We start from the raw sequence: 26,697 nt of genomic DNA on the forward strand, positions 1-26,697 counted from the left end.
GGAATGATGTCCAACCATCCAAAAGAAAAGGTGACCTGTGTAAGGGACTAAAAAACTTCAATTACTTGAGTTGGGGATATCCATCCTTCACATACCAACAAATCTGTGGTTTTGCAATGGAGATGGAGAAGGACTACTGTTTCATATTTAAATCCAGCATCTATAGGAAGCAGTTTTCTCTGTCAATTTTTCCTCATCTAAATAGTTGTATACAACATTTCTCTTCTGCTGGGATCACAAACAAGCTCCATAATAGTTTACAAAAAGAAAATCAGGCACGGAAGTTTCTGACAGGTAGCAAGCAATACTGACAAATGGCTGCCTTCAATACAGACTTCTGAAATAACTCTATGTATCTCATCCAACATGGGAAGGGGGACAGCTCTCAACCTGCAGCAAGAAATCACAGGGATGCTACAGGGAAGGAGAAGGATGGAGAGGATGTTTCTCCCAAAATAGTTACATCATCCATGGTTTTGAACCCAATAAGGGAGGAAAATGTAGAAAAACTTCTACCCAAATGCAAAAGACAGCTATCCATTTACTAATTGTATGATGAAATATGCAGGAATACTCTACAAGATGCTCGCATATGAGCAATGCAGAACAGAGAACCATTTACAGTTCATTATCTTTCTTACTTTTCTGAAAGGCTCAAGAGATCTTGCCATTAGTTATGGTAAATGCACAGATGCTGTCCAAATCCTGGTTTTCCTAGCTCACACACGATTTTCATTCTTCCCTCTCCTCTTGTCTCCCACCATACCACAGGAAAAAATGGACAGAGATTAATTTCACATTTAGAAGATAAAGAAACCACAAATATAAGTAAAAGGAAGAAGAATTTCCAGACACTAAATCATGCCAGGCAGACTCAACAAAACATAAACAGTTGCTCTTGCAAAGGTTACAAAAACTTTTCTACTTATTTGCTTCTTTGGTAATACTTTTCAGCCAGCGGGGAAAATGTTCCTCAATCTAGTGGTGGTTTTGGTAGACAGCCTCATTCTTAATTATCCTGCTAGTTTAATAGAGATGAATCTCCACAATTAATACTGCTTTATTTCTAGCATCATCCTGTCTGATTTTTAAAACTGCTCTGTCTCAAAGGGGGCACATCTTTCATCATTATGCAAGACATAGTATTCCCTGCATCTTGGGATTCAAAGCCATCTAGCTATAAGTGACCTTGAAACAACACAGGAAGATGATGTAAGGTGAGCCAGGAATTGAACACTCTGAAATTAACTGTTTTGGTGTTAGCTTTCCACTGAATTTCTAGATTTCTGCAAATCCCCCAGCACAAATATTATTCCCTTAAAAGATTCACTTCTCTCAACAAAGAGTCCAATTCTTCTCCTTCTTTTTTACCCCGTGTTTAGCAAATTAGAGCACTGGAATTAAGAAGCTTGAATGTATAATTTTTAAAAGTACCTCTTAAGCTCTAAGATCTATAAGCATAAATTTGTCCTTGCTAATGTGACAAACACTCCACACTTCATGTCAAGAAAAGAGAGTTAAACCTGAAGTCAATTATAAAGCCCACCTGCCCACCTAGGTATTCTGCTTGATAGTCAGGCATCTTCTGAAATTTCCATTTTTTTGTCATATCTACACCACACAGGCACACCCCCTTCTAGTCCTTCCTTTGCACCAAAGGAAACCAAACTATGAAATATTCCCTAGATAGATGACCTTTGTAACAGGATCTTTAACCAATGAATGTTCAATATTTTAACTTTCATTCCCCAGCAATGCTATTTAAGGAGCCATCCAAGGCTTCTGTTGCTCCCAAGGTTCCTGCCTGCAATGCAAAAAGAGATGTACTTTTTTTAATGCCAGTTGCCTAGCAACCAGCCTAAGCTTTTGCAAGGAAACCAACAGAAGAACAGCCTAAATCATAAAATTCTTCTGCTGTTGCTGCAGAATTATGTATCAAATATATTTATAACTTTCTTTCTAACCTTCTGGAAAGCTGTATGTTGGCAGCACAAGCATGGCTGAGTCAAACTTGAAGCTCCTTGAAGTTGTTCGAGACATCTGCTTTTGCTACACTGTTTAAATAAGGGGAAGTATGCATGGTTTTGGTTGCAACACAGATATGAGCAGCTCAGACATTAGCTTGTCATTATTTGGCTATGACCAGTACATATCAGCAATTTGCAAAGTGCTTCAAAAGCAGAGTTCGTGTCTGTTTAAGACTGGTTTCAAAACCCTAAAAATGCTGCCAGCACAAGCCTTGGGCAGGGCTGCAGTATCTCCAACTGCTGGGCAGCCAAGAAGAGCAACAGTGACACTGCAAGATCAGTTCTGGAAAGAGCTGAGAGTCCCCCAGAAAAACATCTGAATGACAGATGCCAAGAAGGATGTGATTATTTCCCTTTGTGTAACACTAGATACCTCCTGAAGCTTTCTGTTATTAAGAAAACCATTCTGACAGGCAAACATGTTTCTTCCTCTTTGTCTTAAAGATGAACAAACTTAAAGGTTAAGAACAACACAGAGCATTTTGTGTAGTTGAAAGCAGCTTTATCTGCCTGGTTTTGCTAAGTATCATGCTTGGAGCTTAAATTCCCAGCCTGTCTTCCCCTACTATGTCCTCAGTTGTGGCTAGCAGGGGCTGAGCAAAGGATCAGTTTCAATGCAGTTGTTTCTAAAGTCATACAATTGCTGTCCTGAAGGCAAGCACTGGGCTGAGGGGTGTTCTGTCCATAATGGACAAGAGAGGTTGGACAGGTGCATGCCAGGCACTCCAAGAATACATGACCACCATCAGCAGAACCAGCACAAGGCCTGCTGAGCCTGCCCTTGCATACAGACAACTGCTTCCAGCTCCACTGGACTCTCAGAGAGGCTCTCCTCCACATTCAATTGCTCTTGAGCTTGGTCTTTATGCACACTTTACTGCATAAAATCCCCAAAATGAGTATAAGGACTGAGGGTAAGAGCAGATTATCCTCTCCTAGCAGAGGATCCAGACTTCCTATAGCTCCAGGCTTCCAGGCTCCTCAACTGGCCTGAGACTGATTCAGTCCCCACCCCTTCTCTCAAGAGACATAGACCCGTAAGGTTTTAGTTCAATAATCAAGTTGTGTTGTGAGTTTTGAGGTTTTTTGACAGAAACATTAAACATAGGCATGAAAATGGCTTTATACACTGTAGACACTAATAATAATAAATGCCCATTGGACATGACAGATCAGAGTGAGACTGCTGTGAGCTGAATGGCTAAATCGGGGTACTCGGCACTTTAAGAATAAGTGGACTCAGTGTCCATAGCATAATTTAGCAGCTATCCTTGAAGAATCCCTCCCTCATGACCCTTCAGAAAATGGCACATCATTTTCACTAAATACAAATCTTGTCTCCTTGTTTGGTAGGTAGAAGAGAGGTATCAACATTGCCTCATGTTGTTCAAGGCACATATTTTATCAGTTTATTTTTCCCTTCAGCAGTATGACAGTTAAAAAAGAGAATTATGATGCAGATTTAGAAGTCTTTCTGAAGCACTACCTGTTGAAGATAGAACCCAACCCCAAGATGCACTTCTGAGTCTCTACTCCCAGAGAGCTCTAGTATGGCCAGGTCCTGTGTAAGGCTGTTAGGTGTGGAAAGGGAGAGAAATCTGAATAAGAGAACATGTAAGTGATCCAACTGGTACGAGGCCAGGGAAATTCTTAGAAGCACATAAGGATCCTATTTTATATCCCTTGTGTATGCAATACATCATCTAGATACTGTAACTCTAACTTCAGATACATCAGTAGAGCCACCTCAATCCACAGGGGGTGCTGTGGTTGTCTCCACAACCTCCAGTGGAAACGGTTTAGCTGAGAAGTAGCAGCAGAAAACAAGTCTGCCCCAAACAGCTCTCTGTCTCTTCACCACTGTGAAGACTCTGAAGTCTTCACTTTGAGAGTTTGGTCCTTCCTTCCTTCCTCCATTCTTCTGAATGCAGGTCACTACTTTTTTAAAAATCTTGAGATAAGCAGATGCAACCTACTGCACTCGTTATACTCTGGCAGCAGGACAGTGGCTCATCTCACTGCCTGAGGACTCTGCCAGATGGCATCCAGCTATCATACCACTTGCCACCCAGATTCCAGCCTGTCTATGCATAGCAACAAAGCCAGGGAGCCATGCCCACTCAGCCCCTAGCTGTTGTATTGTCACATTATAAAGGTTATTACCAGCAGAAGTAACTTAAAACAGCTGTAAAGATTTCATCCTATTTTCTAGCACCCGTTCAGGAGAACAGGGATGATGCATTAGCCTGATTTAGAAGTTTCTCTTGCCTATCCAGAACTGCACTTGGTGACACAAGACATCTCTCACTACTCTTTCTTCAGCAGGCATGTCTTTGCCATTGTCTAGGCTCTCCCAGCATTTTATATAAAATTGCCTACAAAAGTCTTTTGAATTTCATGCTGGATTTTCATAGAATCATAGAATGGTTGGAAGGGACCTTAAACATCATATAGTTCCAGCTCCCTTTCATGGGCAAGGAAAACTTCCTCTAGACCAGGTTGCCCAAAGTCCTATCCAAGCTGGCCTTGAACGCTGCCAGGGCAGGGGCAGCCACAGCATCCCTGGGCAACTTGTGCCCATGGCTCACCACCCTCACAGTAAAGAATTTCTTCCTAAAGTCTAACCTAAATCTATCCTCTTCCAGTTTTAAACCACTATCCCTTGTTCTATTGCTACATCCCTTGTAAAAAGTCCCTCCCCAGCTTTCCTGTAGGCCCCCTTCAGATATTGGAAGGCCACTGTAAGATCTCCCCAGAGCCTTCTCTTCTCCAGGGTGAACAAACCCAACTTTCTCAGCCTGTCCTTGCAGGAGAGGTGTTCCAGCCCTCAGATCATCTTTGTGGACCTCCTCTGGACTCACACCAAGAGCTTCATGAGCTCCTGTCTTGGGGGGGTCAAGAACTGGACACAAATTTTAATTCTTTAAACAAACATGCTCCTTTTGTTCTGAAGACATACAGCTCAGTGCACATGCATCCCCAAGAATGGAGGATGTAGACCACACCATCTTATTCCCTATGCATGTTGTTGAGGAGCACAGCAAAGAGAAACAGTTGTCACTCAATTATTTTCACCATTTAAGAGGATAGAAGACAGGAAGTTTATGCTTCTCTGAGCTTTTTCATTCACTGTTTTATGAAGCCCTAAGGCCTTGCTTGCTCTGTTAGAATTTACTGAAGTGATGTGCCTATTTTTCTTAAGACACATGCTTTATAAATAATGTATAAACTCAAGCATTTATCCAGTAGTGAGCCTAGGTGGCTGGCTTGACATTCAGACTGATCACTTGTGAAAAATGGCAGTCACCATTTGAAAAGTTTTTGGCTGGCAGAGGAAGAAAATAGTTTGAATTTCAACTTGATTGACTTAACCCAAAGGTGACGAATATAAAAAATAAAAGTGACGCTAATCAAATGCACTGTAAAATAGGGGGCAGGATTAGATTTTAAAGCACTTTTAAACAGATGACAGTTTGCAAATTCTAAAAAACTTTTTAAAAAGGTTTATAGGTTGACAGAGCTGTTCCTGTTGTACCCAGGATTTATGAGTGTGATTTGCAGTACTGCAGGGTAAGTAATGTTTGATTTCATTACCAAGAAATAAGATCAGGAATTGGCTGTGACTGAGGCAGATGAAAACAGATCTTTACCTATAAAGCTCAAGTGTTCTCAGCATTCTGCAGTCTAGACAGACCGCCTGGTTTTCTCTTCAGTTCTTTCTGCTACACTGGAGCACTTACTTTTAAATGAACTCTGTCCTGCTATCAAGCTGAGCAGCAGTATAAAAATGTACGCCACATCTCCATTAGCAAGATGATGCATTGCAGAGTATACGACAGGAATCCTGAGGGAATGCTTTGGGATTAGAAGTGAAACACTGCACAGATGGGATTGTTGGATAAGGGAATTCCCTTTGCCCCATACAGGGCTCAGAACATTTAGAGCTTTTACATCAATAGGCAAGATCAAGCCATTTTACATTGTAAATATTTAAGTACTGGCAAAAAGACATGACACACTCGAAAATCTCAAAAGATAGAACAGCTATAGAGATACAGATACTGGTGTTGATCTCTTTTCCTCTGAAGTACCAAACATTCAATAATTTTGAGGGAAGCAGCAGAGGTATTCAAACATACAAGAAGTTAAAGGTGAGGCCCCATTTCTCTCCTCCATACTAACCTAAGATTGAACCAGTGTCTCTCTGGATACACACACTCTCTCAACCACCACCACTTAAAAATTTAGATTTGCTCTCTGACAAATGACAAGAACTACAGCATTGTCAGATGTTGAGAAATAGATTACACAACCTGTAAAGCAACTAAAGTCCCAAGACAAGTCCTGAGAAACTTTAGGGGAAGGTATGATGCCTTCCCACCACAGCTTATCTACTCATTGTTGTCCAAAGCATCAAGAGATCAAGTATCAGAGGATTTGCAAAGGCACAGAGGGCAGCAACGTGCTAACTCGAGCTGAATGCCAAGGGGAGCTGGACCTGACTTGTAAACCCTCCCACCTGACATAGGCCAGTGCAAGGTATTAGCACCATGGCACCAAGCTCATTGTTTAAGTATTCCACCAGTAGCTTCAGTTTGCTCTTTACATGATTGACTCTAGCCATCATTTTAATACTTGGAATTAGATTTTGAATTGCTTGTATGGAACTCATACAGGTATCCGTGAGCCTCTTTCTCACTAAACATCTCAGCTCCCTGCTGAGCTAGTGTGCTTCGTTGAATTTTTGATGTCCCGTTTTGATTATAACAGATTTTGTGGATTTGAGAGATAAATGTGGAGTTCCAGAACAGAGTTAGCAAGGTCCCACCAAGTACACCCCCAGTGCTTCCCAGTGAGGTCACTGATAATTGAAATTTGCCTGTGGTGTTCCACAGATCCCCAGTGATGCAGGCACCACTCAACCACTACAGGCAATCTTTTCCCAGTGTACAACTGTAATTTTTTTGTCTCTTAATGGGAGACAAGAACTTCCATTGCTTCAACTGGAAGCCATCACATCTTGTCCTATCCAGCACAGACAATATTAACTCCTTATTCTAAGAGTTCCTGAAGACTTGTTTCTCTCTTGGACTTTTCTCTCCCTTGTAATATACCAAAAATTCAGTTCTTTCAATCTTTTCACAGTCTATACTACATCCTTACCCATCCTCTATGCTTATTATTGGGCTGTCTTGTTGGTCCCCCATTTTCGTTACGTAAAATGCATAGCAACAGACAGACTTCAAAGATATGATCATAGAATTGAAGGAATCCCTTCAGACATCTTCCAAACTTTGCTGTCACACAGGAGGACATCTCTTCAAAAGCATGCCACTGCATATTCTTCTCCAATTTGTACTGTTTCCAAGTCAGCTTATAGCCATAAAAGTCCAGTAGTAAGCCAGCATTTGGCAGATGACTACCAGCTGATGGTTTCCCCCGATTTCCTCATAGATTCCCCTATTCTCCATGGACACAGAATATAGGACCATATTAAATGGTCTGCCACCACACAGCAATAATTTGGTCCCACTTCCTCAAAGTGTAGGTGAGGACCCTAAAAATTAATAGGCTAAGTTTTGTACCATCCACTTTTCCTGCAAGAAAATGATCTTTTAACACTAATAAAAAAAAGCTACCACTGCCTGTGCCTATCTGTTCCATCCAGACTTCAGCAGCCTCAGGGTTAACTGGCAGTTTTGACAAATATTATACTAATGTTAAAAAACTTATGCTAAAACACATGTCCATGCAAACATTGTCACATAATTTCTTTTTCTACAATATCTTTTGCATCAAGTCCTTAAAAAATATTAAACCTTGCAAGCTGTGAAAAAGCACTAACATTTCCTTGATTGGATGGAAAAAACACAGCTAAAAGAGAGGTTAAGTCAACTGCCCAAAGACAGTGAGCTGATGACAGTTTTAGTTATCAGTATCTTATGCTGAGCACATCTATGTAGAACCTGCAGAGAATGGACAGCTGTATAATGCTTTTCAATCCACAGCTATGTACAAAATCTGTTTTCTTCTTGATAATGGGAAGCAAACATTACATGGAAAGAACAATACTAAATACCAGATGCATATACCCAACGTGCATCAAAATCTAAAAGGAGAGCACTGTCCTTCCATGTAGCTGTTGGATGGCACCTGCCCCCACAAAACACGACTATGCACATAAAACAAGTAAGCTAGGTACATCCTGCCAGAGGAAAACACACCCTTTCTAAGCCCTTTGGTTTGAACCTTACCTTTCCACAAGCCACCATGGAGAGGGCGAACTGGTACCAGAGATGAAATTCACCAAACGCCAACTTCATGGCTCTCTCCAAGCACTGAGAAATAAATATTGGGAATAATGTCAGATTATTTTTTTTTTTATTACTTCTGTCAAGACTGCTGCATGTCTTAGTAATTACATCAGGAGAGACAACCTGGCAGTGTCCAGGGCACAAGTGATTTATTTATTTATTTTTAAAATGACATTATTTTGCTCTTTTCAGTTAATGAGGTTTGCTAGCATATAACATCACTTCATCTGAGAACCACTGTGTTCAAATGCCTACGTACAAATTATTTTAATGTCTCAAAGAGTTCTCTGTGTGCTTCTGGCCTGTGCAGCCACAGGTCTGTAGCTACCTGCCAGCTCATGTGCTTTATTTTCCCCTTCCCCAACAAGTCAGTGCCAAGAGAGGTTTTGCTAGCAGGCTTCGAATGGAAGTTTGAGGAGAAGGCAGGTGGAGGTACCTCGGAAAGCATGACATACTGCCCTCTTCTGCCCAGCGTGATACTCAGGAGGTCGTAGACTTCAGAAGCATCCCGGAGGCTGACAGCTCGGTCAAGCTGCTGGTCTGGGGCTCGGCTGATCACTGCGTCCCGGTTTGCCTGTGCACAGCCACAAATGGAACATCAGAGCCCAAAAGAGCAAGAGAGAACCGACTCTTTCAAAGAAAATTCCAACCATCATCCGTGGCATCGCGTTTTAAATCACCTTGAGATTTGGTTTTTTAAACTCATCCAGACATGAGGAAGGTGTTTCTACAGAGTTACTTTTCCATCCAATTGAAGCAAACTCAGGAAGACAGCTGTCCATACAGAAAGGAACTGCTAGAAATACCTCATCTGTATTCGTTTCTGAGAATTAGAGCATTGTAAAACAGACCATCAGATTCAATTTCCTCAATCATTAGAAATTCAAGGCCATCCTTCAACCACATTTTTTATTATTTCAATTGCCAGGAACTTTGATAAATGTTTCCATGGTTGGCATTTTATCCTTGTGTGTGCATTTGATTTCCTCCCAACAGAATGTGTTTTTCTTGTGGTTTTCTGCTACTCATTTTTTATTTTTCAATTTGAGCAGGTTGCCTTAGTAATCAGATTTGCTTGACATCAATTTAATGCAATTAGAGGTGTGGGCAACAAACCAAGTATTTTTTTAAAAAGTACCTTGTAAGTGTTGATTTTGCATAATCTATCAGTACATTGCTCAGCCTAGACCAAAACAAAACCTTACTCTTGACAGATAATGATCAGTCTAGCCATTTGCAAGGATGTCCCAAAATACCATATACCACAGATTCAGATCAAGATCCCAGCCTGATTTCTGAGGAAAAAAAAGGAAATTTCAGTCCCAGAATAAACAGAATAGTCCCTCTATTTTCTGAATGCAGAGGACTTCACCCAGCCTGCCAGACCTTTCAGAGAGGTAGTGCTGTATGCCATTGACCACTGGCACTGACTGACAGCACAGATAAACTGCCCTGGGCTCCTCAGCTAAAAGCGGTACAACATCAGATGTTCAGGTCTACATATCTAAAAGATCAGAAAAATTAAAAGATTGCCAGCAGTTTCACCTGGGGCAAAGACAAAATGTTCCCTCCCTGAAGCACGAAGATTACAAAATCTATTTTATAATACTCATTACTATAATGTTACATCTATTTCTTTCTAATTGCAGATTCTTTTTTTTTTCCTAAAAAGGTTAAATATGGGAAGTGTAATAAAAATTTCCAGAATAAGCAGCCCTTAAAGCCCACATGTATTTCACCATGATTAAGCTGCAGCTGGTTCATCATGATATTATCTGTGTAATGCCCCAGTTCCAAGCTCTCCTCATCACAGCCTCAAGCCAAGACTGCAAACAAAATTACTGACAACTAACACAATCACAACCAAGGGCTAAATGGCAACTGCAGTTAAAAGCAAACTGACAGATCAGACTCAGTCTAGTGTTTGCACAAATAAACTTACACCAACTCTTGTAGCCACAAATGTATATTTCTTTTTTGTCTTACTATTAAAGGTGTAATTGGTGATTAAAAAACAGTTCAGAACAAAGGTCATATGATGGAATGAAACAAAAGGTAAAATCCTACAACCTGACTACAGAAGCATAGCTTTTCCACCTTTATTAGAAGAATTGAACAAGAATAAAATGATAAATAAATGTTCATGCTGTTTGGATTTAACTCAAGACTGATACTTTCAAAGGAAAAAGGGAGGTAAAAGCATATACAGAATGATTCTGAGACTGCTGCTTCAGATAGTTAAAGTCAAAGCATACACAGAATGATTCTTATTGCCAAGTGAATCTTCCTACGTACATACAATAACATTAACATTTTTTTTTCTGCACTGGTTGCATTGTTATGACAATTGTTTGTAGAAAATAGCTACCAAGATCACACTCCCATGCTCTGTAATCTCATCAGCAGCCTCCCATTAGAGTCACCCAAAAAAGCATCAGACTATAGCTATCCATCTAGTACCAAATAAGCTGTGATTTTTAAGTTGATGCATTAAAACAGATAGAAAATTAATCAGAACTGGTGAGTGCCCAATAATGTCTGACAATAGATACTGTGCTAGAGGGAAGAACAAGCCCAAATCCTGCAACAAGCAGGAACATGAGACATGTTTTAAGGCTGCAACGTTCTAAAACTGCGGTCATAGTGACCATATTGTACTTTAACAAAAGCAGACAGTAGCTAAAAATAACATATGCATGACTAATATTCTTTCCAAGAAGGTCATAAACCTGCTTATTGTGTTTAGGCTCTTAAATCTCAAAGCCATAGGTGCAGGCAATTCATCATTCTCTATATTTGCATGCATAAAAGTTGTCATTGAGCAAATTCATCATCACTTCAATTCTGTCAATTTTTTTAGTATGAAACCTATTTCCAATTGCTAATCAAGCAGCTTCCTTATATATATATATATAAAAGGTGCAAATATCATAACAAACTGACTGAACACTAGCAAGAACATGGAGTATCTCTAATGCAGTAATACAAAGCATCATGCCAAGGCTCAATGTATCATTTAATACTGCAGTCACATACAGAAGAGTGGAGAACAAAATGTGAACCACTTTTAAAAGTCACTCAAATAAATTTGCCTACCTCTCACAGAAGCAAGGGTGCTGTCAACCCAGATCACCATAGAGAATTTTTTTATCTTTGCATTTGTTTATACTTTTGTAAACTTCAGGTTGGCAGTGAGAAATCCTGACAAGCTGCTGGTTAAGTACAGGTGCAAAACAGTTGTAAAGTTACTGCACCACAACACACCCCAATTCTGCTGCATGGAAAACATTACTGACTGAAACTAAGACAGGGAGAGATTTCATTTTGCACTTGAGACCATATAAATTCTGAGCTATTTAGACCAACATTTTTTTCAATACCTGTGGTTTCTGTTGTTTCAGACTAGTAATTTTCCTGAACAAAAAAGGAAAAAGCGTTATTTGTAGAACACTGATCTCCGGTGTCTCAGTAACATAAGCAGAAATTCCCAATTTGTCCTACTGCATTACTTCCTCCTCCTCCACTATAAGCATGAGTAAAACATACCTTCAAATACATTTCCAACACCCCCAGCATGACTCTTCCCTTTAAGCTGTGCCCATTGTCAAAAGACAGGCCTCACAGCGCACAAGCAGGATGGAGAGAGATGGTGAGTCACAGCATTAAAAGAAGAAAGCCTCTGTTCAAGGCTGTTGTGTGGGATGGAGAAGGTCACTAATGCTACCAACAAGAGGTGCCCCATCGGGAGCTAGAGTTACTGGCATTATATAGAGCAAAAATATGCAGACAGTTCTCCTTTATTCAAGGTACTCTCAGGTAATGGAGCAACCCCTAGATGCACAGGAGCCTCAGACATGACACCAATCCTATTTTGGGAGAGAAGGCACATCCTGTAGCCAGCCCAGGCAGAGCAGCACGTGGGACAGCAAGCACCTTCAGCCCTCCCTTTCTGCAGCATGGGACACAGCCTATCTGCAGGCCACACACCCCCAAAAAGCCCCAGCACAGGCTGGCAGCCCTGTGCTGACCCAGTCATGCTGATGTCTCTGTATCATGCCTAAAGCCAACTCTGGTTACACCAACATCTGGCACAATACCAGACAGGGTTCAGCAAGGCTTTTAGGTCTGGCTCCAAAGGGCAGTAATACAAAAACGTGGGACATTCAGAGCACTGCTGGCTCTGACAGCAAGGAAGAGATCTGCTTTTCTGTGGGTCTGCAGTTTAAGTAACAACCCTGCTGAGCTAAAGGCAGCTTGTGCTGTATTTGTATCCACAAATACTGGATTTGTATCCACAAATACAATATACTTACCTGCAAACTAGACAAGCCACCTATACAGGGAGAATTTTCTGTACATTAATGACCCTGACAACTACATATTATTTATGGCATGTTTATTACACATAGAATGGAAGAGAGGCACAGCAAATCCAAACAGCCATTATTTCAGCAGTTACTATGCACACACTTACGCTGCAGAAAATTAAATTTTACCACAGTCCCAAGATGTGCTTCCTAATAAAGCAATCACATGACTTACAATGGAGCATATTCCATGTAGCAGCCCCTTCTCACAGCAATTAGCTATGAAGTATCCTTTAATTGCCTACTATGAAATATGGCTCTCCCTGCTTTTTTTTTTCAAAAAAAAGAAAAAGAAAGCAATTAAAATCTTTAATGAGTGCCTGCTGCCTGCCCCCTAATTCGTGTGCATTCTAACGTTCAACTTGTGTCTTTTCATAATAGACATAATTGCCAGATTCACTGCAACCCATCTATACAGAACAGCAGAGTGTTTTACACAGTGTACTGTAATAATGTAATTGGTGTGATTCAATACTAGCATTAAGAAAGAAAAACAAATGCTACGTGTGCAAGATTGACAACAAGCCTTTGAAATCACGCAATTGATGCCTTTAGTGCTAAGGGCTGGGAAATATTTAGCTCATATTCTTTGGATCCCCATCCTGGCTGTTTTGTCTGTACTGCCAACAAAATGAATGAATTCTGTGCAATGGCAAGAACCTATGAGTGTGGAAGAGGGTACTGACTTTTCACCAAAGTTATTCATGATCTCTACACAGTACTTGAAGATTCTTCTCACTAACATATAAAAAAAAAATAATAAAAAATTCAGAGATGACTGCAAAGCTGCTGTGAAATGGGGAAGCAGGTAGAACAGGGAGGGAAAACCATACTCCAGCCACTTCCAAAATTGATCTTCAAGAGATACCACAACTTGCTAACTTCCTGCTTTGTGAATCATGTGGCATTTGTCTCGTTTCTGGTAGGCAGCAGGTCACAAGTCACTGGTACTCAATTCAGATGTCTCAGCAAAATATTCCATTGTTAATGATAATCCAGTATGACCATGTAGATATACCTCATTTCTCATCAAGTCTATTTTAATGTCTTGTACTTTAGAAGAACTAATTCTAGAAACGTCACTGAAAGCAGGACAGACACATAGCCCAACAGCCCAACAATCCTACACAAGAGAGAGGGAAAAGCATTAAGTTTGTTTATGGATACTGCTTTGGGTAACATTTGCTATCAGTAATCTGCATTTAGAAAGCTGCCTATCAAGAACCTGCACCCCCCTGCAAGTTCAGAAACAAGACTGCAGAAGCAGCTGTGTATCCTGTCTCACCTTAGATCTGTTTATTCAAGTAATTAACAGAGGTGGCAGACTTCACATTAAAGACATTCTGCAATCCACCTTTGCAGGTTTCAAACACACACATTTGCTTTGCAGACCAGTTAAAGAGACAATTAGGTTTGCTATTTTAAGTGCATGGTGTGATTTGGCAGGAACCAACAGAGCAGGCAGTCCTGTCTCCAGTTGTCTCTTTCAGCTGCCACAGCCCAATAGCCTTCAAGAAAATGCTTATGATGGTCATCCAGCTGTTGTGTCATCACCACTTGGTGTCATTCCAAAGGAAAAGAAAAAAAAATTCTACAAAAGCAACAAGAGATTCTTCTCCTTTGCCAATGTGTTTGTTGGACAGCATTATTTTATAAGGCTAGGAATTGTAGAGTTAACTGGTTTTAATTATTTATGTGCTTAAGAATATAAGGGTTTAATATTATTCTGTTAAAGACAAGCTCACAGCCATGAGTTTGCTCTCACCCATAAAAAGAACAAGACAAGTCCCAGTACCTTACTTCCCCTCCCATCTGTTCTGTGCTCTCCAAGGTCAAGTTGCCTTTAGGGATTCAAATCTGAGATAAGATGAGGATGACATTTCTAATCTTTGTTACACAGGCACAGAATTTATTAGTTTTGGATACAAGGAGCTTCATTTTCAGTATGAGTAAACACAGAGACAAAAAAAAATAGTCCATGTTACCTGGTATGTTTGGGTGCCAGCACCAACCAGAATCCCCAGTTGTAGAATCCAGCCTTGCCAAGGGCTGAATGAAAGGATTTTCGACTGTACACTAGATCTCAGATTCAGGAAGGCAAAGTTTCTAAGGACAAAGAATTTTTATTTTTCTTTCCTACCTTTTTTTTTAACCTCAAAAGTAAACATGAGAAGTAATAGAAAGTGTTCCATTTCTGGCTGTCTTTAAGGGGCACAGCGGTCAACTCAGAATACTCCTGAGAATAGTTATTAAAGCAAACAAAACTGCAGCTAAGGGCAAGTCCTGCCAAACCTCCCTTGCCTACACCCTGCAGCACAAAGCACCAGAGTCCCTGATGGCAGAACCTGTGTCATTCCAAATGATTGCCTGACATAGAAAAACCACACTGCAGCAAGTCACAGTGTGCCCTTGGTTCTCCCCACAAACACAGCACCACTGGTTTTGATGGGTTAAATGCAATTAGAAAGAGGACTAGTGGTTTAAAAATAGGCCAGTCCATTTTTTCCAACATGTGATAGGAACACATCATTATACTACAGACTGAGCTTACAAAGGCTGTCACCAGCTGGCTGTCTCCTTGGTCTGAAGGAGAGCATTTTCCTCCTCTCACAAGTACAGCACATCCATATCATAACTCAGGCAGTGCCTAAGGAATTAGAATTTATCCAGGAGGCCACAAACCCCCTAAAGACAGCTCTGACTGTGGTAATCTTTAGGCTGCCTGATTTGTTTCACAAGATTCCTTCATGAGAACTCTACAGCCAAGACTGTGACTAAGTAACAGCTGGCACAGAGGAGGAGCACTTGCCAAACTCAACAACCGGGATGCTTTTCATTGTTTACTGAGATGCCTTAGCTTATGAAAATAGGTTCCCATTTTCCAAAGGACAGAAAGAATACAGGAGGCAGCTTAAGAGACTGCCAAGAGGAAAAAGGTCCCAAGCTTTCACTGTGTTAGTATATGCACAGAAGCATCTTCAAAGCTATGAAAGAGTCTACCATGTTATTTGGTCATTTGAAAAACTTCCACATACTTAGGCACAGAGGCAGAGTGAGCAAAATACTACAGGAACCTTCAGGTTCCCCTTTAGAAGAAACTCTTCATTTCGTCCCACCAGAACATGCAAAGTGGCACCCTTCCAATGCAAGGTAAAGGGCTAAGAAGAAAAACTGGGGCAGCATCACAAGCCAGAACCCAGCACCACCAAGAACCAGAGGTTTGCTTGAATGTAGGGTCTGGTTCAAAACACCTTAAAGGTGATTTTTTTTCATCCTTTCTCCCTTACAGGAACAATTCTTCTAACCCCCATAACATCTGGGAAGATGTGTGGGTTCTGGTAAAGTAGGTGTTAGCTTCACTTTACGAAGGCAAAACAAACAGAAAAACAGTGAATTTCAGCAGCAAACTACCTGGCACTGATCTACTTTCATGTAGGGCTCAGGGAAGGAAAAGAAAAGGTGTTCCAGATGTATATTTATTGAAAAAGCTACCATGTCTCTTTTTCATTTAATTAATCACTTATTTACTTTGAGATTTTCTGGTGATTTATGCTTCTCCCCAGTACATCTCTGTTTTGCTCTTTTGTCTCCTTAAAAATCAGACAGGAAAAGAACCTTGCTGGTGATCAATGCAAGAGTCAGAGAAGCTGGAAATCTCCCAGCAAGCCAAACTAATTGTATACTTCTGTTTCATTTTAAGGGGTAAATACTGAAAGCACTCCTAATCCATCCAAAATCCAGGAACACCAACTATGTTACTTACTGGACTACAGAAACATATTATTATCATTTTCCACTGACACTCTCTCCAGGAAAATATGTTTTATTCAGTTGGTAAAATTATATCATTAGCGAGACCTCAAGTGGAAATCTGCTTCTTGTTAACTCATTTTCCATGAGCTTCAGCAAGTTTTAAAAAACAGAGCAAAATACTTCAAACAACAAACCTGTACGTGAGAAAACTCATTAGCCTGCAACAGCTGTCATGGAAAAGATGTCTCATGTCATAAGTAAATAAAATTTCCCCTTCTGAGTCCCGTAACAGTAAAATGACAGGAAAATATTTATGTATTGCAAACATACTTAAGAATTAGTTTGGTTCCTCTGGTCCTTCATTTAAGAAGCACATTCCTGTGGTTCCTAAATGTATTTCTATACACAACTGTGTTTCTATACACTTGTCCTATATTTTTGGTAAAATAACTAAGTCATGGCAAGGCTATCACTTATGCAAGAGGAAAGCTCAAATATTCCATTTCCCCCCAAAATTGAAAGACAGTTATGGTTCCTGCGGTGCTCTACTACAGGATCTTTGATTATTTCAGTGCTTTGATCAAAACACAATGCACCCGCTTCCAGAAAGTTCCTATATAGAGAAGACAGCACTTAAACATAACCATAGTTATTAAGCCTTGAAGACAGCACAACAGACCAGTTCCTACCAACAGCATTTTCACACTGCTTGACCCATAACTCACTTAGGACCAGTTTGCCATTTTATGCACTATTGGAATCAACAGGGATAACTTCCATTCACCTCAGCAGAAGAAGACTACAGAGTTTAAGGTAGCACAAGTCCTTCCTGACTGGAACCCCAGATGCAGGAAAGGATGGAGCAGACAGTACTGTTACTGCTCCAGTCCTCTGGTCTTCCTGCTGCTTGCATCAACCCTAACAAACCATGCTGATAAGAACTCTTCTGATTTTAATAGATGTGCATGTGACAACATGCTCCTTCCTGGAGCCTCCACCTCCAATTAGGAAAATCCCTTCTAACTGCAGAAAAGCCCTTGAAAACACAAAGTAGATACACTACTGAGGTTTACTTTAGAAAGCCCTAGGAAAAAAAATATATTAACATTCAGATGTTCTGCCTCTTCATTTTTTCTCCAGATTTTTAAATCAACAGATGTTAAATTGCCATGTTCTGAAGAAGTCTGCAAGAAAGGGGAAGGACTTAAGCCACAAGAATCAAAGAAAAATTGAAGGAAAGAAAAAAAAAACAAAACAAAGTTTACACACTGTATCTTTTCAATTTGTCTGAAAGCTGTTAAGAAGTTCTTAAGATGTTCATTGATGCTCCAAGGTTTTCAAGTCTTGCTTTGTGCTACAAGTGACCATGACTTAAGGCAAAGTACCTTTCCTTACACATTTTCAGAAAACAATCCACACACATTCTCTGTACATTTACATCTTCTCAGAACACAAAAATGATCAAAGGTCAGCATGCAGTTTTCCATGCATTTGGTTTTCTCCACCTTTTCCCCTTCCTCTTAAAGGGATTTATTTTTTTAAGCATTTGATGTTATAAATAGAAAAAAAAATTGAATTATTTCGCTGTAGTTCATTATGGATGTTTCTACATGTGACAAAACTCCCTGAATTATAAACATCAAACATTGACAAAGATCATTCAGGACTGAAACAGCCAAAATATTATCCCTGCAGACTAAAGAATGCAAGCAAGACATTGTAACCTGCAAACACCAAACAGTGAGTACCAACATCATCTCTGGCTTTAGTCAAGGCTCCCTTCCTCTCATTCTAGATCCATAAATTCACACAGCTGTTTTGAATGGAAATATCTGTCTACTGACAATGTATCTGACTTAATAAATGTACTTATTAAATAAAGAGGTGTTGCTGATAAAGGAATGAACGGCATTTCCTATGCAACAGCTGAATCCTTGCTTCTGTTTATCTAGGGAAGATTCTGTAAACAAAACCAACCAGAAGACTTGTCATGGAAACACAGGAAAAATATACTCCTTTGTGCTATTAGAATTACGTACTCATTTTTGGCTTACCATGGATTCACTGATTAGGAGGAGGAGAAGAGCCTCTTCTACGTTGTCTTGTGGGCAGTAGGCACTGAAAGACAGAACACATTTTTCTGACGAAGGTCAAGAATTATCCTGTCAGCCTCTTTCTCATTTCACAAGAGGAACAGTAACTTGAAACATATCATGCATAATTCATTTGCTAGGCAATACCTCATTTTGCAGGTTCATACAATTAAAAGCTCTGCAAAATATCCTAGGTGAGCTATACTGAACCATAAGTAGATTATTTCCATTTCATAGCAAAGATGGCTATTTGGTTGGATTATCGTTCTTCCTAGGAGAAGAAAAATAAATCAAACACTCAGGGTTTAATGCTTTATTTTTTCAGCAGGCCTTTTTATGGGAAGAACGTATAAAACTACCACATGAATCAGTGACATAATTAGCAGGGCCGGAGACTGTTCAAACACTCTCCTTCCTCCTGAAGGAAGGATAAACTGAAATAAAAAATAAAAAATAAAAAAAGAGTTCTTACTTCTCTTCTGTGTACAGCTCAGGGCTCCGACAAAAAGGATTGCTAACGTAAGACTGATCTTCCTTGTCCATGAACTCAGGAAGCGGATCAGATAAAGGGCTCCAGTAACAGTCTTCGCTGAGGGAATGGAGAAGTACTTGAGCCAGCTGTTTGGCTGCAGTCTAGAGATCAGCAGAAAAAGACACATGAGTGAAGTCTTCTTCAACACAAAAGATTCACCTATCTCCATGTTCCATCTTGGGAAGGAGATGTACCAACAACATGACAATACCACTTTTCAGAAAGCTCAAGGAGGTAAAACGGTAGCTAAAAAGTCTCCTGCAGTGGCATTTTTTCCCTCCTCTGAAAAGGCCACTATTCTGCCTTTACATGGTCTTGTACACTGTTGGAAAAATGTACCAGAAAGGCCTGACAGCAAGGAACGCTTTGGTGAGTGAAGACAACTGATTGCCACATGGACTGCTGAGACAACCTTACAGATGTCACTGTTAGAGTATGATTGCACTCCACTGCATTCTCAGTCTCAGGATTTTGTATGCAAGTCTCAGCCCAGAGGCTACTTTTGTATTATGTTTAAGAGATCAATCCTTTATCTGTTAATATTGCTCTTCCTGCAGCCTTTTACATCTTTACCTTGGTACTGCTTCCCTCTGGAGGGAGTACTGGAGGGAGTACAGAAGAGGGTTGAGAACTTTATGTTGAAACAGCAATATCACATGCATGTTCTTGACCACTGAGTGGCCAAAGATCCATAGATAGTTGATTTCTGGTTCATACATATAGCTAGCCAGGTGGTCACAAATGGAGGCAAGTTAAGATGACTTTGCAAAATTCTCTTTGGCACTTGACCTTGTCCCCCATCCAATAAACACCTGATTTTTTGTACTGTAAATAAATGAACATGCAAGCAAGCACAGCTACATAACAATGGGTGCATCTTCTGTGAATAAGCAGCACAGCACTCTAAATGCTGCCAGAACAGAGGGAGACTGAAACATCAATTGGACCAAATAAATCATACTGAGGTTCACGTTCCTGTTTCCAGACTCAGGAAAATGACTTTTGATACAAGGTTCTTTATTTTCAACCACCTCACAACATATGAATTCATTAAATTAGTTCTAAAATACAACCACAGTAGCATGTGCTGTTTCTTTAACACCAGAAAGGGAGGTTTCAAAAATGTACCTAACAACGGCAAAGTGATCTGAATGAATGATGACACCTCAAAGAAATCTCATCACATATAACTCCCTGGAAACCCCAAGACCTTCCATGCACTCCTACTGACAAGTTACAGAAAGCCTTCTAACTAGGCTTTTCTATGTTTTTTATAGCAAGCAGCCATGAGCAAAATAGCCTAGGGTCTTGCAGCATTAGCCAGTATCATTTTATTGTCTCAGTGTGTAATTATTTAGTCAGTTTTACCCTGAGGAGCCAACTCTCCTATATTTTTTTCCTACAGTCTTAGAGGGGAGGGAAAAATAATATACTAGCAACAGAAAGATCTCTGTGTAGGAGCACAATTTGTGATAAGTCTTTCAAAAGGCAAGCACCAAATACATTTAGTGTTTTTTTATTTTAACATACAGTACGGTAGCTGTGTAAATGAGTTTCACTCTTTTGAATAAGACAAAACAAACCAGAACAGGCCAAGACTCTGATTTATGTTATTACAGCCTTTGGCTAAAAAAAGCATCATTATGCTCAAAGAACACTGTGATCCCACAAATAAGGAAAAAAAAAAAAAAGAATCATGTGGTTCACTTTCATGCTTCAAAAACTTGTTTAATTAAGCATGTTCCTCCCTTTGCCCTCTTGACAGCTTTTTAAAAATAAGTAAGAAAATGAAAATGCAACCTCCAGTAAAATGGAAATCCCAGGAAAAACTATTGGATGAACACCTTCAGATTTCCCTTAGGGATAAATCCCCCATGGGTGTTGTACAGCCCTCCCCAGTTGCACAGAGACAGGAGCATTTGAGTGCCACATTCTGTCATGTTCTAAGAACAGCAGATGGTTAGACTCACTTTAGCAAAATGATAAAACAGGCGAGCAAGAAAAATCCCCTGAACCCTGATCTCAATCTGGAAAAGAACATAACCATTTTGGTATGATTATTTAAGTCACCTATTTTAATTCCCTCCACAAACTTCCACATGCATCTGTATTTTCAATTAGGCATATACAGATGATCCCAATGCAACAAGAAGATCACTTTCCAGAACAGAAGTTCCAAAATACAGAGAGGGTGAGGCAAAAAAATATCCAGGCTACCCTTCTTCTTGCATTTTCACTTTAGCTCTACATTTGCTACCAGCTAGACACACGCTCAGCCCATCCATTGGAATCTGGCACTCCCCATCTTCAAAACTCTATGCAAACCCATGCACATTTCCCTTGCTGAACTTTGCTGGCATCACACAAAACACAATGCTGAAGTAAGCACAAAGCAGGCTTAGATGTATCAATGCTTTTAGTGATGCAAAATTTTCATTCATGTTCTCAAGATTTTGCTACTCCCCACGTTGTTGACCTTGTCACCTCCTGAGTAACTTAAAGGGAAAACAGAGAAGAACTAGTTAAAAGTCTAAGAACTTAAACTGGCACATACATAGCTTGCTCCATGATTTCTTTAGCAGAAGCGCTCAGGATAACAGGATGCAGAATGCCAACACCAAGAGTAAAAAAAAGACAGCCAAACAAAAAATTTAAAATCAGTCTGTACTGTACTGCTTTGAAGGGTTTTACAGGAAGAATGCTGAAGCCCTTGAGTCTCAAAAAGCACTGCTTGTTGCATTTGAGCCAGAAGTACTTAGTGCTTTTACATCCAAATGAAAAAAGGGGGGCATGCACACACTGAAAGTAAGACACTATCACCTCAGGACAGCACTGTCAAGCTAAATACATCCCTGTTTCTATCAGGGCTACAAAATGCACTGAAAAAACCAACAACAACAAACAAAACACAAACAAACAAACAAACCCCCAAACAAAACAAAAAACCCAAACAAAATCAAACAAACAAAAAAACTCAACCCAGAACAACCCACTTGGCCAGGTCTGAAGATGCCCAGGTCTGAAGGCCCAGAGGTTTCAGTTGGGCAGTTCTTTGAATTAAGTGCATCACTTGACACATCACTTCCAAAAGCTGAGGTACGAGGTGGGGGGAGGAGAAGCAGGGATCAATCAAGTGAGTACAAATACATTTTTGTCCTAACTGCACTGGTTAATAAACAGAGAGAATTCCTGCATAGCAGGAATCACCCCACCTCCCCATCTCCCATTCCCCTTACCATTTTGAAGGTCTGAGTAGCTTTTGTTTCCACAGTCCGTAGTATTTCCCGCAGACTCCTCGTTCCTTTCACAATATTTCTATGGGGAAACAAACAAAAAAAAAACCCCACAAAACAACCACATTATAAAAAAAACAAACAAGAAAAACAAAAAACCCAGCACATTGGAGACAAAAAATATATGACGCTTGGCAACAAAGTTGACATTCAAACAAACCCATGAAACAATCACTAATACTGAGTGTGCAGCAGAGACACACAGATAGGACAGTGGCACTGAGCGAGGCAGTGACTGTAGCATGCCTGGTCCAGATGGCTTCCTAGGAGAAGATCACATTCACATTTGATGAACAGAGAGGACATTTGGAAGCCTTTCATATCTCGCATTTATGAAGCAGATGCTTCTTCTTAAAAGCATCTACATCTCCTCTTCATACACACAGACTGTACTTGTTTGAATTAGACTGAGCTTACGTGATGCTTTTAACTGATGATTCCTTTGAGGTGGTGCTTAAACACCTTGTGTCTGATGGTCCAGACACATGATGAAATTACAGTGGTTTAAGAAGTTTATTTCCAGGCAGCTAAGTTGCTGTGACTGTCTGCAAGCACAGCTTAACCAGCAATAAAAGAAGGTTAGGGTCTAGAAAAAAAAATAACACACATTACTGTACCTATATCATAACCAACTGAAGCAGACCAGTTGCCAAATGGTATCTTAAATGTGTGTGAGCAGTAAGAGGGATGCAGAAAGGAAAGATTAAACACTTGGACATACTAGTTAACACTTCCAGCCTACAAGCTCTTCAAGGCTAAGGACATGCCGCCACCACCACAGCACCTACAAGTTCAGCTCTCTTTCATTGCATGGTGGAAGCTACCCAAGGAAATATAAGAAAAAGAGCAATGCTGTACTGAAATAAAGACAACTAGATAAGCACTTGTACTGGTACATTAACTGCCACATCAGCTTATTTCAGGACAATTTTCTGTGCAGAGGAAACATAAATTAAAAAAAAAAAAGGCCATGCACCATAACAACCTTTTCTGTCAATCTGACTACTTTTTGAAGGTAAGCAGTACAGACCGTGCCTGTGCCCAATTTGATATACTGCAAACTGTCTTTGGTCCTTGAAAATATTTGAAGAAACAAAACTTCCCTCAATCAATACTCATCTCAGAATTTTAAACTTAGAGGTAATCAGTAGATTACCCAGCTGTGGGCAATCTACAGACTAGCAGAAAATTAAGGTAGGAGCAAAACCACTGGAGACTTGTCCTTGTGGAGAAAGTCAGATGCTGTCTTTTTTCTTCCTTCCACTGTCTGAGGGTCTAGGAAAGGATATATTCTCAAAGATGCAGATTTGGACCTTAAACTGAGGAAAGCAATAAAGCACTTGGTGGTATTTATGCATGTGATTAATCACACCTAATCCAACAGAACTGTTCAAATGCTATTTATTATCAGATAGTCAAAATCAATAAATTCTCCCATCTAAACTAAAAGGACTCGACCAACTGCCCTCCTTAGTTACCGAAAACTACTGGTACTTCCTGTGCTTCACTGGTCTCCTAAAGAGGCTGGACAGAAGAGTTACATAATATTTTTAGATTTCTTGTTAGGACAATGGTATATGACTAATAAAATCTCAATGAAGTCACTTAATCAGCATCAGAAAGAGTAATGAGCACTTGCAAAACAGACTAGTTCCACATCTGGCACACGTGTGTGCAGCTCACACGTAGAATTTTGTTCCCAGAGAACTGGAGCACCATTTTAGTCCCACTTTTAGACAAGGTCATGAACCAAGTCAAGAATCATGGCAGAAACACCTTGGTCTGAGGAGAAGGGGAGAGGAAAGGGAAGGAATATTGACAAATTGAAGTGAATGAAAGAGTAAATAGCAAATTGCTTCCTGCCTGCAAGCTGTCAGGACTGGAACCATGAACCACAGGGCAAATGCATAGGATACCTTCAACAGAAGGCAGAAGTGCCAAAAATGGGCAGTATGGGAAGAGCACACAGCACTCATCACCTCTCAGGAAAGTACTTGTGTGGTCAGGATCTGCCAGAGCACCTGCTTCACATTGAACTCTCAACTCTGAAACATGCAAAGCATCTGACAACAATACCAGTTCTACAGTTTGGTTTGGCAGCTTTTATGCTTTGAACTTTATCAACATCACTAACAGGAGACACATCACACCTGCCAGCAGTCTGCAAACACACCTCACTACAGGAGTTTGTCTTTCCACTCTACTGTTCCAAGCCAGGAGGCCATCTGAGCACACATTTCATTTTAAGCATACAAACTGCTCTACTCATAATGATAAGGAACTTACTGTTCAATTAACAGATGTCCTGCATACACTAAACATGCACGTGAAGATATTTTTTTTTACTTAGGATCTGAAGAAGTTAACAAAAGAAAACAATGTATAGGAATATGTGCATCAATAAGTGGATGTGGATGCAAACATAAACCCTCTGGCAATGCATGGTGAATCCATTTGCTCTAGATCAGAAACCAAGCAATCTTGAGCTTCTGCAGGACTTGGACAGAAGACTATTTGGAAATAACAGATACTGTTGCCTGAAGCCATGGCATCATATGTGAACATTCAATTATCATGGAAATAAAAATGTGTTGGAAGAGTCCACAGACCCCTATTGCACTGCTGAGATGCCACAAAAAGAAATTAGGAAGATCAGGAAGGAAAAAGCACATGGTCATTAAAGTGCTTGAGGTTTAGCCACAGAAGCAGCAAGAGAGGCATTTAGAAAGCATGATGAAATGCAGTTTAGGATTCAATTATAGCTAATTTAATAAAGGGGAACACAGAAAATCATGGGCACAAACTGTGACAAAGAGCACCTTGAGTCCAGTCAGTCCAGCCTGGCATGAAAATCTATTTTGTTTGTACAAGTACTCAGTTAATACAGAGTAATTAATTACCAGTCCATGAATCACATGAATCACATTTATGTAATATTGCCCGATTAACACTACACAACATTTTAAGATACAAAAAATGAAGACAAATGCAAATTGCTGGGAAAAATATTGATAATGAGCCAGAGTTGACCATAGATACATAGGTCTGCAAAGTCGGTTTCCCAACAACATGAGCACCAGAAGATCACACTCTCCTCCCCACTCATCATCTGTTCAAATAGCCACTAGCAGATAGAAGAGACCACCCTGAGATGACTACAAGGCAGTGTGCACCTCTCCAGGGGAAAGTGGTACCCAAAACACACAGACAGTGGTAACACCATTGCCTCTGCCTACTTCCTTCTACATCTTTGCATCTTTTCAAGGTTTCTTAAAGTTCATACTATTAAAATAGTTGTTCATGCATAGGTACAAAACACACCTGAAGTAAGCCTCAGCTTCTCAGATTTCTGTAAATTAAGATACAAGACAAATAATCAAACAAAGCACAGAGTTTCCTAATTTCAGTCTAACAGAAGGATAACATTCAAAAAACCTCAATACATAACAAAAGCTTAGCAGTTACCTAGATTCATCAAGTAGGCAATTACTCACAAATTACCTGTTGCAGTGTCCTGGATAAGGTGCTAGATTGTGAGGACCAAAGATGGGATAAATGCCCAAAAAAAAGCCATGTAAATCCCTCAGAAATTATGAACAGCCAGGCAAAGCCTGCCCTGCCTGCCTTTGTACACTGAATTCTGCTGTAAAACAATACATACATGAAGCTCCTCTTTCAAAGTGCCTTTGCAACAGAAGCATAGACAATTTCAGAAAGGGAACTGAGCACTCGAGAAAACTGACAAGGTAAGGAAATAGAAGTATTATGTGAGCTTTCTTTACTAGAGGTTTTTATCAGGTCTTTCCGAAGTAATTTAGATCCCAACTTGAGGGACCAGAAAAAGATACTATTTCTAGTAAGTGCTGAATTTTTCAGAAATTTCTCCAAGTGTCCCCAAAGACAAGCACATCCTCTCTAAAAGCTCTTGATTTCATTTGTCTTGTCTCTGGAATTCCACATACATACTTTAAGTGTCATTAGGAAGAAGCATATGTATAATCATTACTTTACAGAGGTGAAGCCTGTTTGCCCTAAGAAAATACTTAGAGCATCTTGACCAAAGCCCCCATAACAGAGCAAGGTAGCATCAACTGTTCAATACTCTGAAAGACAGTAAGAAATGAGCCTAATCTTCAAACATCCATATTAAAAAACAAACAAAAAAAATAAAACCAAAAATCCAAACAAAACCCCCAATCAAAAACACAAACAACAAAAAACAAACAAAAACCCCCAACCAAAACAACACAACACCAAAACCCAAACCAAACAAAAACTGAAAACTACTGCAGTTACTAACATGAGAGACAACTGGCTG

At 40.0% G+C, this 26,697-nt stretch overlaps 1 protein-coding gene across 2 annotated transcripts in view; it reads right to left on the minus strand.

Moving 5' to 3' along the window:
* Window positions 1-26,697, minus strand: part of TTC7A (tetratricopeptide repeat domain 7A) — a 170,372-nt gene that overhangs the window by 118,282 nt on the left and 25,393 nt on the right. For both annotated transcript variants that reach the window (XM_030446792.1, XM_030446793.1), the window contains 5 exons: window positions 22,323-22,401; window positions 19,027-19,187; window positions 18,516-18,579; window positions 8,778-8,915; window positions 8,282-8,365 (listed from right to left, as the gene is read on the minus strand). In XM_030446792.1, coding sequence (XP_030302652.1) covers window positions 8,282-8,365; window positions 8,778-8,915; window positions 18,516-18,579; window positions 19,027-19,187; window positions 22,323-22,401 — 526 coding nt within the window. The remainder of the gene's footprint in view (window positions 1-8,281; window positions 8,366-8,777; window positions 8,916-18,515; window positions 18,580-19,026; window positions 19,188-22,322; window positions 22,402-26,697) is intronic.

This window comes from Calypte anna, chromosome 3, assembly GCF_003957555.1.
Source record: "Calypte anna isolate BGI_N300 chromosome 3, bCalAnn1_v1.p, whole genome shotgun sequence".
Lineage (NCBI taxonomy): Eukaryota > Metazoa > Chordata > Aves > Apodiformes > Trochilidae > Calypte > Calypte anna.